At 42.8% G+C, this 13,502-nt stretch overlaps 2 protein-coding genes across 2 annotated transcripts in view; one reads left to right on the top strand and one right to left on the bottom strand.

The window, feature by feature from the left end:
* The first annotated feature begins 4,588 nt into the window (after positions 1-4,588).
* LOC106806715 lies at positions 4,589-9,728 on the top strand. The gene is made up of 3 exons (XM_014808750.1): positions 4,589-5,378; positions 6,047-6,175; positions 8,361-9,728. The coding sequence occupies exons 1-3, from the start codon at positions 4,971-4,973 to the stop codon at positions 9,153-9,155; spliced, it is 1,332 nt and encodes a 443-aa protein (XP_014664236.1). The 5' UTR covers positions 4,589-4,970; the 3' UTR covers positions 9,156-9,728.
* A 1,865-nt stretch (positions 9,729-11,593) lies between these two features.
* Positions 11,594-13,502, bottom strand: part of LOC106806853 (skeletal aspartic acid-rich protein 2-like) — a 7,819-nt gene continuing 5,910 nt past the window's right edge. Inside the window, exons 5-6 of the mRNA XM_014808991.1 lie at positions 12,320-12,414; positions 11,594-12,134 (exon numbers count right to left, since the gene is read on the bottom strand). Of these exons, the coding sequence (XP_014664477.1) occupies positions 12,005-12,134; positions 12,320-12,414 (225 nt within the window). The 3' untranslated portion in view covers positions 11,594-12,004. The remainder of the gene's footprint in view (positions 12,135-12,319; positions 12,415-13,502) is intronic.

Below are 13,502 nucleotides of genomic sequence, written 5' to 3'. Positions count from 1 at the left end.
AAAGCAGCAAAGATCTACTTTCCATCAGATGAGATCCACATCTTCGGAATAGCTAAACATGAATGACTTCTACTCTATTAGCTTCATTACTTATTAACAAGTTCCTCATACCTACCTACCCATACCTACCTACCCTATATACCGTCTATTTCATCTATTCATTTATACCAGATTACTGAAACATGAAGTGACTGTTGCATCCTCTTGACGTTTTCCATAAGTTAGAACATGTTTATTCACTTGCCATTTCAAAGTAATATATGTGGCTGCACATCTCATGTTAGCCATCGTAGTCACGTGAGCAAAAAGTCCATAAAATCACGAAAACAGGACATTTGAAGTTTGGAGGATTTTTACAATATCATAACTATTAAATTTCTATAAATATTATAGCTCATAATAAGCTTGAGATATCAAATAATTATGTTACAATATATTCTTACCATTTTGAGTTCACAATGGCTGCTTTGGAACAATGTTTATGTTCAAAACATGACTCCTTTTCTAACTAGTCATCTATGATTAACTCGTCTCGCTATATCCAAGCACCTAGAAAAACGATCTCCAATGCGATACCAATGTTTTATAAATTAACCTGGTATGCTATCTAACCCTGTAGCCTTATCTGCGTTTATGTTATTAAGTATACGTTTAAGACCTCTTCTTTGGGGAGACCTTTTACAGGGCAAACTTTCAAATTATTTCTTAGTACCTCTAATGTTTAAAATTTTAAAGCTACCTCACCACAGTTATTCTTTGCTTTATTGTTCATATGATAGCCATACTTTTTCGAGTGTGCCATAGTTTGTTACGATTATTGTTGTTCCTTTCAATATTTTCTGTAGAAAAATAGCCTTTTGCCTTCTGCCTATAGCCTAGCAAGGTCTGCGCTCAGCGCTTCGGATCAACACCTCCTTTCGGCAACGCTTCTCTAGTATCCCGTCTCATCTGGATGAAATTTCAGAACGTCTCGCTGTAATTTGTTATTGACATTGTAATGAATATTAATGTAGTAAGTACCACATCGTACCAGTCTAACATATGGGAGGCCATTCCTAGTCTTATATACGGTGATAGATCTCGTCGCCTCGTACAACTCTGTTAGAAATGTAATAAATATGTGCTCACACGCACATCCAATAAGCAGCCTCAACTTTCACACGTTTAACTTTTTTGGCTTGTGTTTTTTAACCCAGGCAAATAAGCAGTCAATAAGCAGCCCCAACTTTCACTTTTAACTTTTTTGGCATGTGGTTTTTAACACAGGCAAATAAACAGCCAATAAGCAGCCCCAACTTTCACACTTAACTTTTTCTATGGTTTGCGTTTTTTAACGCAGGCCTATAAGCAGCCCAACGGCGCAGATGCGTGAACTAGTATAACTATTTTATTTGTTATTGGCTTACGGAATAGTCACCGACTTATTATGCCGAGAATAATTTCGTCATCATTCGGTGAAAACTTGCTAACGATCGAATTCCCGACTCGAGCAAATCATTGCTGTGACGTGTGATTTTACCGACGTCAGCGTCTTCCAACAGCAACGCATTTGCAGAAGAGCATTTTATCTCAGTGAGGCGTCTGGAACCCAGATGTTAATCCGCAGGACGACTTCAACAGGATACGCGCAATTAGTGCGGGAAAATTTATGCATTTTCCTTCGAATTTCTCGTAATTTCGTCCTATCAGAATTGCTATGCAAATTTCAGAGGCCTGTTGATAGCTATATAAAAATCTAAAAGCATTTCCTTTCACTGAATGTTATTATTTCCGTGCCAGCTGGTTGATCCATGTCTATAGCGTATGCGCGACTGTGCGACTGTGCATGCACTGTTGAGGAGTTGGTTTCATATGCTGATTTTTGTTTGTCTAGTGGTCATCAGTGCGTAATATAAAAGTTGTATTTTCGAAGCTATATTATAGCTTCGAAAATACAACTTTAAAGGAATAATAGGTCCATTGATTATGCAATGTTGACGAATGCTAGAGTAACTGGCACCTTGAGTAGTTAATAAGTACGTAACCTTATAGCCTAACGCGTATTAGTTTGTCCAATATCACTGCTGGTTACATTACAAGCAAGACTTGAAATCGGTTGTTGATATTAATTTACGTGCCGTAAATGTCATCCAGGAGTCAAGCGATAAGTCGCCGATGAACGTAAACATTTTGTGCGGGCCCGTATTGTTTTGGACGCCAGATGAAATGGAGGTGTCAGGCGGTGTAACCACGGACACGACTAAACATGGAAATGGAGTAAAAACACGTACTAATCACGGAACGCACATGGACAGGCCTGACAAAAGTTCCTTATCACGAGCGTCCGTGTTTACGAAATCACTGATGATAGCATTGCGTACGGCCGAGCATGCGTACGAAAATGTCCGCGGTGCACTATAATCTATCACAACGGGCCGCATGCGGTTTGAAACTGCATGGAAACTGTAAACAATTAACTCGGTCAACTGATTTCTTGGACTGCGGATTTTCAATCAGACATTTCTTAGTAACCAGCAGTGATATTGGACAAACTAATACGCGTTTGGCTATAAGGTAATGTACTTATTAACTACACAAGGTGCCAGTTACTCTAGCACTCGTCAACATTGCATAATCAATGGACCTATTATTTCTTTAATATTACGCACTGATGACCACTAGACAAGTATATTAAGACACTAGCTGCGGGTACCCGCTGCGCTGGGTAAAATCGTGCTACTAATTCATACTACTAATAATGGGACACAATAGGAACATTGGGTAAGAATCGACAATAACATTGCACACAATATCAATATTTAGAAATCAGTCTAATAAGATAATAAGCATGGGAAAAAACTGTTACATATGACATTTATATGACAGCACAACCCAACTTAGAATCCCTGGGACATAATAGTAATATGGTGTAAATGACAAAAAGTTATATAACAGCATGTACAAATGGGTTGGACTTTTCATTTGAAAGCCTCTTGATAAACAATGTTTTTCGTGTTATTCTCTGGTGCAAATATGTCGAGATTCCTGGCGTATCGAACTGTTGAGCTCCCCACGTACAGCTATCGATTGTGAGATCGTACAACGAATAAAAGAAATTCCATATATAGTATAGATAGAGACAGGCCAGCGAGTGGGGTCTGTGTCGACTGGATATTGTCTAGTGAATGCTTGGCGCGCAACAATGCACATTGAAATTGAGAAATTTTTCTATTGAATCAGAGAATGCATAGCTTTGGAATGGGACAATGCATTCTGAGATCGTAGCATCTCAACTGAAACTCTGAACTCAGAGTGAGTAGTACCTCTGAACGGGGCCTGGTTATGCTCTGTTTTAGTATTTGTTTCGGTTTCGGTTTCACAATACCAGCAGTTGATGAGATCATGAGGTGAGGGCAAGAAATAGTCCTAGGTTTTTCTGTGTGTGGCAGCACTGTACAGTGAGTGCTGACATTGTGTGAAGATTGACGAATTGAGGGGTTTTTCACGGATTTTTCGGNAGAGATTAAATTAGGTGATCTGATTTTTTAAAAAAATTTTCTGAGGGAAGGTCCCCACACGAACTCCCACCGGTTCCATTCGCACCGAGACTGCCGCGCAGTCCTCGCGCACAAGAAGCGGCGCGCAAGCCGCCGCTATCAGTTGCCCTTAACAGAAATCTCAAAGTGCCCTTATACCCACCTGCACCCCACCTCCTAGACAAAAATCCATGCATCCGCCCCTTGGGGAGAGTGACTGCGGCAACTGGCAGGAACACTAGTGTTAGATTAGGGTGGGTCAGGTTTAGGTTCCATATGATCAAAAAACCTAACCCTAACCCTAACCCTAACACTAACAATAAACGCGACCGGTTATCTTGATATACGACAGTGTATAGTACAGAAACGCTAATCATAATGGCGGTAGATAGCCACTAGACGTAGTCACGAACCAACTTTGGTTCATGAAACATGGCCCACCTACGCGTTGGCTGCGCGCGTGCGCGATATTTTTTCCGTACCGGTTAACAGCGTCAGCGCCTCGGGAGCGTATTGGAAATGCTTGCGTCACAGCTCAACAGTCCCCTAAACACTATGTACTCGATACATCACAAATAATTGAAGATATGTGTTTACATGCCTTTCTATCGCAGCAAGACGCCGTTTCTTTGAGGGGCAGTAGTATACGCTGTTTCTATACTTAACGAGACAAAGATGGGCGGCTGGATGGCAGCCGATTCCGAATAACCGCATTGGAAATAAATTCATGATTTGAGATTTAGATGAGCTAAGAACCCTAACCCTAACGCCTAACCTAATCTTGGCTATAACCCTAACCCTAACACCTAACACATGGACTTATACCACTAAACCTAACCATAGACCAATATCATTCCCAAGTACGCGCATAGCGAGCGCTGAAGCGTTAACGGTAGCGGAGAAATAATAATCAGCGCGCGGTGCATGCGTGTAAGGCTACCTCGCGTGCTATTCAGACATCTCAGCGGCAGTCTTATTCGGCCAGGTGGTCCTAATTGGCTACGCGATCGAAACCCGGTTATTTTACTTAGCCTTCTACACGCGGCGTCACTCGCAGTTCGTCCTCATCGCGTCACGACGCGCGGTCATTGCCGTGCTCATGCTACACAAGACGCCCCGTGCACCGCACAGACTGATTGAAATAGCAGCGCGAGGCACATAAAGCGCTCAAGGCTCTCCGCAGATACTGCTGCTCAACTCGACTATAGGGCAGCTGCGTTAGCATCTGAACAAGACCAGACGTCAGCGCCAGTCAGCCGAGTTACCGATCTCAGGCATATCGATTTTAACTTGAGACTTCGATTTTAACTAAACTTAGACCTATGACTACGTGATTAGCTTTATCGGTGTTTTTTTTTCTGAGCCACACGACCTTGAAATCTCAGGGCTTTACAAGAGGTTTAACATATATATATATATATATCTATATATATATATATATATATATCTACGCTCATGTCGTCTTCAGTTAGAGGTGAGAGTAAGAGAAGCGCTGCGCGACACTTGCCCACGCAGGCTAACGGAACGCTGCTGTCGTCGCTCTCCGCCACACGACTGTCGCCTGCCCCCGCCAGCCATCGTCGTAGTCGTCGCTCGCCGTCGCCGTCGCTGAATCGGGAGCGCGACATCAACAATGGCGACACGGAGCGTATGTCGTACAGCGAGGGTCTCTACTGGCTGACGAAGCACATCTCGACGGTGAACTCCGCCGTCATGCTCGTGAAGACCCACCCGCGCGTCGTTCGCGAAAAGCCGCTGGCTTTCTTCAACGAATTTCTCAAGAGCGCCAGGAAGAAAGCGAAGACAGTGCCACCTGTTACGCCGCTATCGGGCACGCGTATGACGGCCAGTAGCAGAGACCAGGTGCTCTTTTCTATTCAGTGGTTTTTTGTTTGCGTTGTATGCATGTATGCTTGCCGGGTATATTGACGGCAGTTGCGTGTTGTAGGCACGTTTTAATGAAACTCCAGACAGGAGGGATTTCATTGTAGATACATTGTTGTCAATTTTTACATTGTCGTTTTATCAATATGTGATGTATATTATATATATGTGATAATTCAGATGCTATCACTAAAATTAACCTAACCTGGGCGTTACCAAACGGTCGCTATATGAATACAGCTCTACTACCTGCATGTAGCAATTTTAACTAGGGTGGTTAAATGTAGGATGTACCTGTTGGCATCCTGCTTCACCTCCTGGTTCCTTGTCGATTTTGCGCAGGATAAAAACGGGAAGCAAATCTAATAACCCTGCCTTTTGTAACAGGGCACACTCTGATTGGTGGAAATGATAGGGAATTGAATCAAAGGTTAATGTTTCCTGACATTTTCCTAATGGTTCCTTCCAGAATACGCCACCAGTGAATTCGTACTTGGTGACGCTTCCATTTGTCCATACCGATCCCTAGTATTCGTAAAAAGTCGTTATACATAAGATTGTCAACGCCTTGCTGGACGTATTGTTGCTGATAATAATTATATGTAGTACGTATCGTAAATGTGACGTTGTCGCTCGTATTATTAAAGCCTACAGCAGAGCTCGCCGGTCTGAGGTCGGTGTATATCTGCGGCTATTCCCCTCCATGTGGATCGGATTTCTTCTGGGAGGTCTGTCGGTCATTACTGCCTCATCGATACCTGCGATGCAGCCCACAGGTAACATCGTTATGACGACCGTCAGGGTTCCGCGGAATGTAGAAGCCATTGTTGCGACATTTCTGTCGAATGTATGTCATTGCTGCCAATGTATTTATTTCACGGTGGCGCATGTCCTATAGAAGTAACGTCATTCAATTTTTTACGGAAAAATGGTTATAGAAATGGGAGCTTGTGCATTGTAATATCTACTATTTTCCTTTATCACTGCCAAGTAGATGATTAAGTGTATCTCAGCGTATGAAGCTACTTTCAACACAATTAACAACCAGTGATATAGCATTTATAATGATAATCATCATTCATACTGGGTTTATCTTTTATCTTGGATGCCGTGGGGCGTTCCCGTACGAATAAGCTAGAGAGATCACTTTCGAGCGGGAATAATCAAGTTAAACTTCTATTCGCAGTGATAGAATGCGTTGATTGTGATATATCAACAGTTCAATAAGTTCCAAATAAAGACAAACCATCTCAAGTGAACTTCAAAATTGCCGGATCGCATATTTCACAAGCCTGTGTGTGCCGGCGTAATTCTGGCCAGCGAGTGCGCAACTGCGCGTTTTTTACGTTTTGCTACTAAACTCATTTACCACAATGGAGATTGATCCAAGAGGCGAGCGTGTTGCGTAGTGCGTCCCTAATAGGGCTATCGAGTCGTGGAGAGTGCTGTGTATAAGGTGAAGGTGAAGGGAAAAGGCAAAGGCAAATGAAGAGAAAATTAACACGCTCTTTTAGTGTAGGCTTTGGCTACGTATCTACATTTTCATCTAGATTTCAATTGTTTGTTAATCTTTGACTCTAGAATCGTTTACGAATCCAACGTACGTTGGCTTGACGATTACCGACGGGAGTGAACATAGGTGGAAATAACATTTGTCTTGGTCAGTGAGCTAGGTCAGTTGTGGTTCAATAATTTGCAGCTGACTATTCGATTCCGACTCGGTTAGGCTGCTGGTAATCGCGTCTTTTTCAGGTGCACTGGAAAGGCGATAAATTGGATTCAGACTCAGCTGCTAGTATCGTACTTCTAATAGCGAATCAGCAGGATCAAAGAAATGGCTCATGACCTGGCTATCGAATTACATCACGCGCTCGGGGATAGCAAGCTTTTAGACGGCAATTACTACATAGAGAGTATTCACTTGACACACCGAGCCTATATCCATTATCCATTACAACCATTTGTAATGCATATCAGTGCTAGGCAACGCGCATCAAAATAACATACACACTGGAACTGGTTTTTATTTTTACAGGCTTAATAATGTTTGTGAGATAGCTGGAATTCAGGAACAATGAATGCGCTAAACGAACAGCCACGGATTACGCACCCGCGCATGGCTCATGTTTTTCGGCTTGATTGTCTTTTGGATTTTTTGACCAACTTTATTCAGAGTCGGTGTTTTTGCTGCCCTTGTTTCCTTTTAATTACTGGCTTTGTGGTCCATGGTATATAGTTGACTGTGTTTACGATGGTATTGATCTTACCTTGAAGCTAGACTCTCGCAGTTTCTATCGACGTTGAATGGCGTTCGCATGATTTTGGAACGTTTTTTAATTTTTGTTTGGTGGTTGTTCCACGTAGTTGGTGGTGAGTGGCGTTGTTAGTGTTAGTGTGGTATTTGTTAGTGATTTCTCCTGAATATGTAAGCCTACACAGCATATACAGTTCTATATAAAATATTTATTGTAGGGTGGATATAGAGTACATTTTCTTGCCGACGTGTTCTTGGGTTTTCATGTCAGCTTGCGCCCGACAGTATTTCCATCAGTTTCACTTAACTATCGCTGTTATATATCGGCAACACTAATTATATATATGAAAGCAACACGAGTGAATAATAATTATATAATCTATAATTGATGAATAACCACAGACTTTACCTGTAGTGCTTCTCGATGTATGAATCAGACACCTCCGCTACATATACGTCAAGAGTGTGTGCGTGCGTATGTGCGTGCGTGCGTGCGTGCGTACGAGCGAGCGAGCGTGCGTGCGACCGAGAGGGCATGGGTATGTACGTCGTCTGTTCGGACGTTCATTCGTCTATCCGTTTGTCCGTCCGTTCGTCCGCCGGTCTGTCCGTCCGTCCGTTCGTCCGTCTGTCTATCTATCTGCTCATCTCCTGCTCGTGTCTTCTCTCTCATTTCATTTCTTGCATCGCTATGCGACGGCTCGCAGGTGACGGCGCCGAGAGACATCGATGAGTTTGAGCGCGTGCTTCATGGCGAGCTACGACACCTTCAGCAGGCGCGCGTCTTTCTGCTGCTGCTCTCCGAACACACGCTCGCCAACGGCCTGTGCACGGCCCTAGTCCAGCTCGCCGTGCACATGCGGAGGCCGATCAGGGGCGTGCGGGCAGCTGCGTTCTCCCGACTCGACATGCCGCTGCCGCTACCGATCGACGTCAAGGAGTTTCTGCTGAGCTGTGCGCCGTCTGGCGGAGGGGAGATGGTGTGGGAGTCTGCCGCTGCAGAGGACGCGGCGCCGCGGGCGCAGAAGAGCGACGGTGGCGCCGCCGAGCAGCCTACGAGCAGCATGCGCGACATGATACGTTGCGTGCATGAAGCGGCGGTCGTATACGATGCGCAGGACTCCACGCGCAGCGTCGCCGAATTGCTACGTCATCTCGCCGACGCCGATGATGATAACCGTCCGTCGACAAACTCCCGTTTCGCTTGGCCAACAGATGACGCCAGTGGTACGTCGTATCTTGGGCCGAAAATTGGGGTTAATTATGACGAAAGTATGGTTTTACGCACGCCCAGTCCGAGTCCGCGAAAGACCAACTACATCGTGTTTGGTTCCAAGGAGAGAGGAGAAGCAGGGCCTATTATCGTTACGTTTCCCAACGACGACCGTGAAATGTCGATCGAATCAAATTCATCTGGATGCACCCCGCCGCAAAACATGGCGAATGACATCTATGACGGTCCACTAGAGTATCACTCCGACAACTCTCTGAGTCCTGTTTAATTATTTGTAGATACAGTGTACAAATAATAACCGTGCTTACAATGGTATTTCGTTGCCCTTGAAATAGATTTACTGTGCATGTAGTTATGAAGGTGGACTACCTACAGGCAGGCAGGCAGGTAGACGGACGGACGGACGGACGGACAAGCAGACAGACAGACGTACAGGCATTAAAACATACATATAACTTCCAATACCATGGGCACGGCATATATATATATATATATATAGGTATTGTGGACGCCGGTATTTTCGAATTTATAAATATCTAACCCTGCTTGTTTCTGAATGCAAGTGTTCTCGTAATATATTGCATGTTAACCGCAATGTAATAAAAATAACAATATTAATAATAATAATAATATTATTATTAATAATAATGCGTAAGAATTTGAAGATACGTATGGTCCTATATATCTAAGTTGTATGTTATCGTGGTAAACTATCTTAAACAAACAAGAGTTGGATAGATCGTTCGATGTAGCATATAATTATTATGTGTTATTTGTGAGTTCATGTTATATATATTCATCCATATTTCGGGAATTCATATCTTCTCAAACGAAATATTATTAAAACGGTTACAAATGTATCTTTGTATATGTGTGTATATATATGTGTGTGTGTTGTATATATAATTGTGCAATAACTGTATAATATATTATATATAGGCCTAATTGTCCGATATAATCAATAATCCCTAATTAAATATTTCTGTTACGTCATGAGATCGGTTTCCCGACGCCATTTTATAGTTTTGTTTCTGCGTTTCATAATTTTCTGAGACGTTCTAGTTAGTGTCTGCATGCAGATAACGAATACTACTAACTTGGCACACGTTACGTATAGAGTCTTACATTCATCCTGATGGTTCGTGCGCTGTATTTACATGTGGTCTAAGTTAAATCTTCGTTCAGCTGTTTATGTCAATCACGAAGATCTAAATATATGTAGACTGTACGAGTGATTTGCTGTGTAAAAATTTCGGTTCCGACGTTTCCGTATAAATATCGGCATGGACACATATAAAGGCACATGCTGACACAAACGCATGTGCGAGCGTTAGATTTGGACATTTTTCGGTACGCACATATACCAGACAGTGTGTACCAGTCAGTGTGCGGCGTGCCCATGCGAATGCGTACGCGCTGTAAACTGTGCCTAGATGACAGCATGGGCGACTCTACTGTAAGCGCCTACATACAAGTGTTTACGCACAGAATACGTGTTTACGCATATAAGGAGTCGTTGCATGGCATGACATTATAAAAGGCAGTATGGCATGACATTATAAAAGGCAGTATGGCGCGCCACTAACATGCAACGCGACATCGCGAGAACATATATTGGCAAATATATGTTGCGCTATGTATGCGGTGAGATGTAACAGCCGTCATTTGCTTTCGTCTGATCTTTCGTGCGCCTGAGATGCCGTGTGCGGCTACGTGCAAAAACACGTGTTCCCTAACAATCTCTCCGTATCGCGGTGGACATGAAATGCCCCGACAATTTATTGCGACGTATTTTTGGGCGTTCTCGCTTCATAATGCAAGGGTTCATAATTTTTTCCGTTGTTGAAGCATCTAAGGGTGATTCGAAGTCGAATTAAAGACCATACGTCAGAAAAATTCCACACATTGCCTAAACTGTCAGGTCATTTGATGCGACGTACCGATCAGATCTTTCCCAGAGATCTTTCGCTAATAGCTGCGCTGTCATACAAGGTTGTACCTACTAATATACACATACCCATACGCCCACGCACACGCAACTTATTTCTCTGATTTTCATATTTTATCTGTTCCTTAGCTTATTTTAGCGCTGCACGACCCTGGTGCTGGCGCGACAACGCGACTTTTGTGAAGAGAACCCGCTGACAACGTGTACATAATAACACCACCTATAGCTATCCAGCCAGCATGTGCACCATGCAGCCATCACCTTCGCCCGTCGGCTCCCTGCTCCCTCTCTTTCCCTACTCGATACAGTCGATCACCCAGCCTACGACTCCTAAACGTCAGCCAGTATTACCTTTGAGAGAATCTAAGACAACAGCCGGCAATATGACTCCAAATAACTGGGAGTGCTATCCCTAGACACCTACGACACCAAATGACAAAGTAAATGACAGCCAGAATTACCTATACTCCGATGTAATTTGATTGTCCTGCTCTGGTCTTCACAATTATATTGGCGCGTAAACAAATAGCTAGGGTTGCGTTAATGGCAGTGTCTAATGCAATAATTTGTCTATAATAATGGCAGTACGTGAATGAAAAGGATTTATAGAGCGGCGATGTCAAAACAGGCGCGTGTATAAAGTTTATGGATGCGGGTTTACAGCTAAATTGCTAGTGCATCAGCTTTGTTTTATCACGTAAATGACTATACTGGTTGGCTTGGCTTGGCTTGTTGACAAGGAAATAACAACGCATGCATTTATTCATTAGATGTTATATTGAAAGCTTCACATTTTTGCCATACGAAAAGCCTGCACACACACTTATTTCTGCTCACCAGGTCCATACTATCAGAAATAGTTTTGCATAGATTTAAATAATATATCCAGGGCAGTGAAAAATAACTACACAAACATGTCTCAAGACGCGAAATGTCTTTGAGGTCTTAGACGCCTACGGTCTATTTACAGTGAACGATAACCATGGTAATAATATGAGACAATATCAGCATTAACCGTATCAAGTCCTAAAGAATGAAACATGTATTTCCTTCATGAAGCTCGGAATGGAGTGATACAACACATTCTGTAGATCCCATACATATTCCGGCTGTGCTCATTACAGACATCAGGAAGCTAATGATAATACGAAGCAAGGCGACCAGAGAGTTTAGTGAGCAAATCTTGTCAGTAGAGCGGCAAGGCCAACAAGGAGCGCGTTGGCGACCAACGTCATGGAGCCATCAGAGCTTTCCGTGATTCCCATATCGATGGTAGGATCATACAGCAACCGCTCGCCTCTGAAAAAACATCAGGAGACATTTAGAAGTTAGGAAATCCGTTATAACAAGAGAGAGAATAAAAATTTTTGGAACAACTGGGAGAATTTTGGTTAACGGCTATTTGCATTGTTTTCAACTACGTATACACATGTATTCAAATTTACTGTCCTTGTAAACAAATATATAGATGTCGTGTAACAAACCTGGGAAAACGGAAAGTGAAGCTTTGCTTTCCGCCGGTAGTCACCACCATTGGGTAGTCACTTTCCATTTCCATCCACTCACCATCTTTGGAAACCTGTGGACAAAGTTAGAGCGCCATTAGTTCCAATCCAACTTGTAATAGTATTTACAGCCTAATTTTCCAGGCATATATGGTACCAGGTAGGTGTGAGGTAGCGTCGAGATATTCGAACAAGAATTTATGTAAAAAGTACTGTCGCTTGCAAAATTGCGATTGTGCTGCCAAGTAATTTGCGCTTCCAAAATGCTCACGACGAGCCTAGCCGGACGAGAGTTCGTAAAAACATTGCGTAGTGAACGTTATGTTGGTTATACGAACAAGCGTTCATATTTTATTTTTCGACAAATCACCTAGCATCCATCACAATTGTTGACAAGCTCATTACAGTTATGTGTGCCAAGCGCACGTTAAAGGTCAAATTAATGTTCTCGCAAGAAAATTAGCGAGTACTGCATGTAACAAAAACACATTAGCTCGTGTTTTGCTTCAAGTTGTTATGTCTGCGCTTACCTCTCCAGCAAATCACGACCATGCCCATTTTATGTACATCATTAACGGATAAGCACCCGCTGTACTATTCTCTGTAGCTTTCACTGAAGTGCTCTCGGCCTTGATGGCATGGTGATTTTGATCATACGATATATTTAATTTTGACTCAGAGAAAAGATCTTATGTGTTGCTCAGACCATTTTTCAGCGCAAAATTGTGCAGGATATAATGGCCCACCTGGAATTTTTCAAAGTAAGAGCGCAAAAAGATCAAGAAGTTTGTTAATATCCATCCCGCTTAAGGATTGCTCACTCATACATGTGAAGTACCAACCGTATAGTAGTTGTAACCTTAAAACATTAGGCGGTTTAATTTTAATCCATCATTACCTATACTTGTGCCTTGTATTAAGTTGTTGGTTGGTGGAACTGAGTTGATATTTTGGCGCCTTTACTGTGTCTAGCGATTACGTGATCTTCCGGATATTATTGCACTACAAATTAAAATCCTGACTGACCCTCTGAAAACGAGCCACACTACACACTCCACCCGTGTAAAACATTCTTCAGCCCACATACTCGATCACCTGCCAACTGTGCGGACTGTTTTATGACCGCCTGACTACATAAGTTTGCTAAAACCACGCACCGCTA

The sequence above is a fragment of the Priapulus caudatus genome, unplaced genomic scaffold (genome assembly GCF_000485595.1).
Source record: "Priapulus caudatus unplaced genomic scaffold, Priapulus_caudatus-5.0.1 Scaffold9, whole genome shotgun sequence".
NCBI classification, from domain to species: Eukaryota; Metazoa; Priapulida; class Priapulimorpha; order Priapulimorphida; family Priapulidae; genus Priapulus; species Priapulus caudatus.
This window is presented reverse-complemented; position numbering and strand designations above follow the sequence as displayed.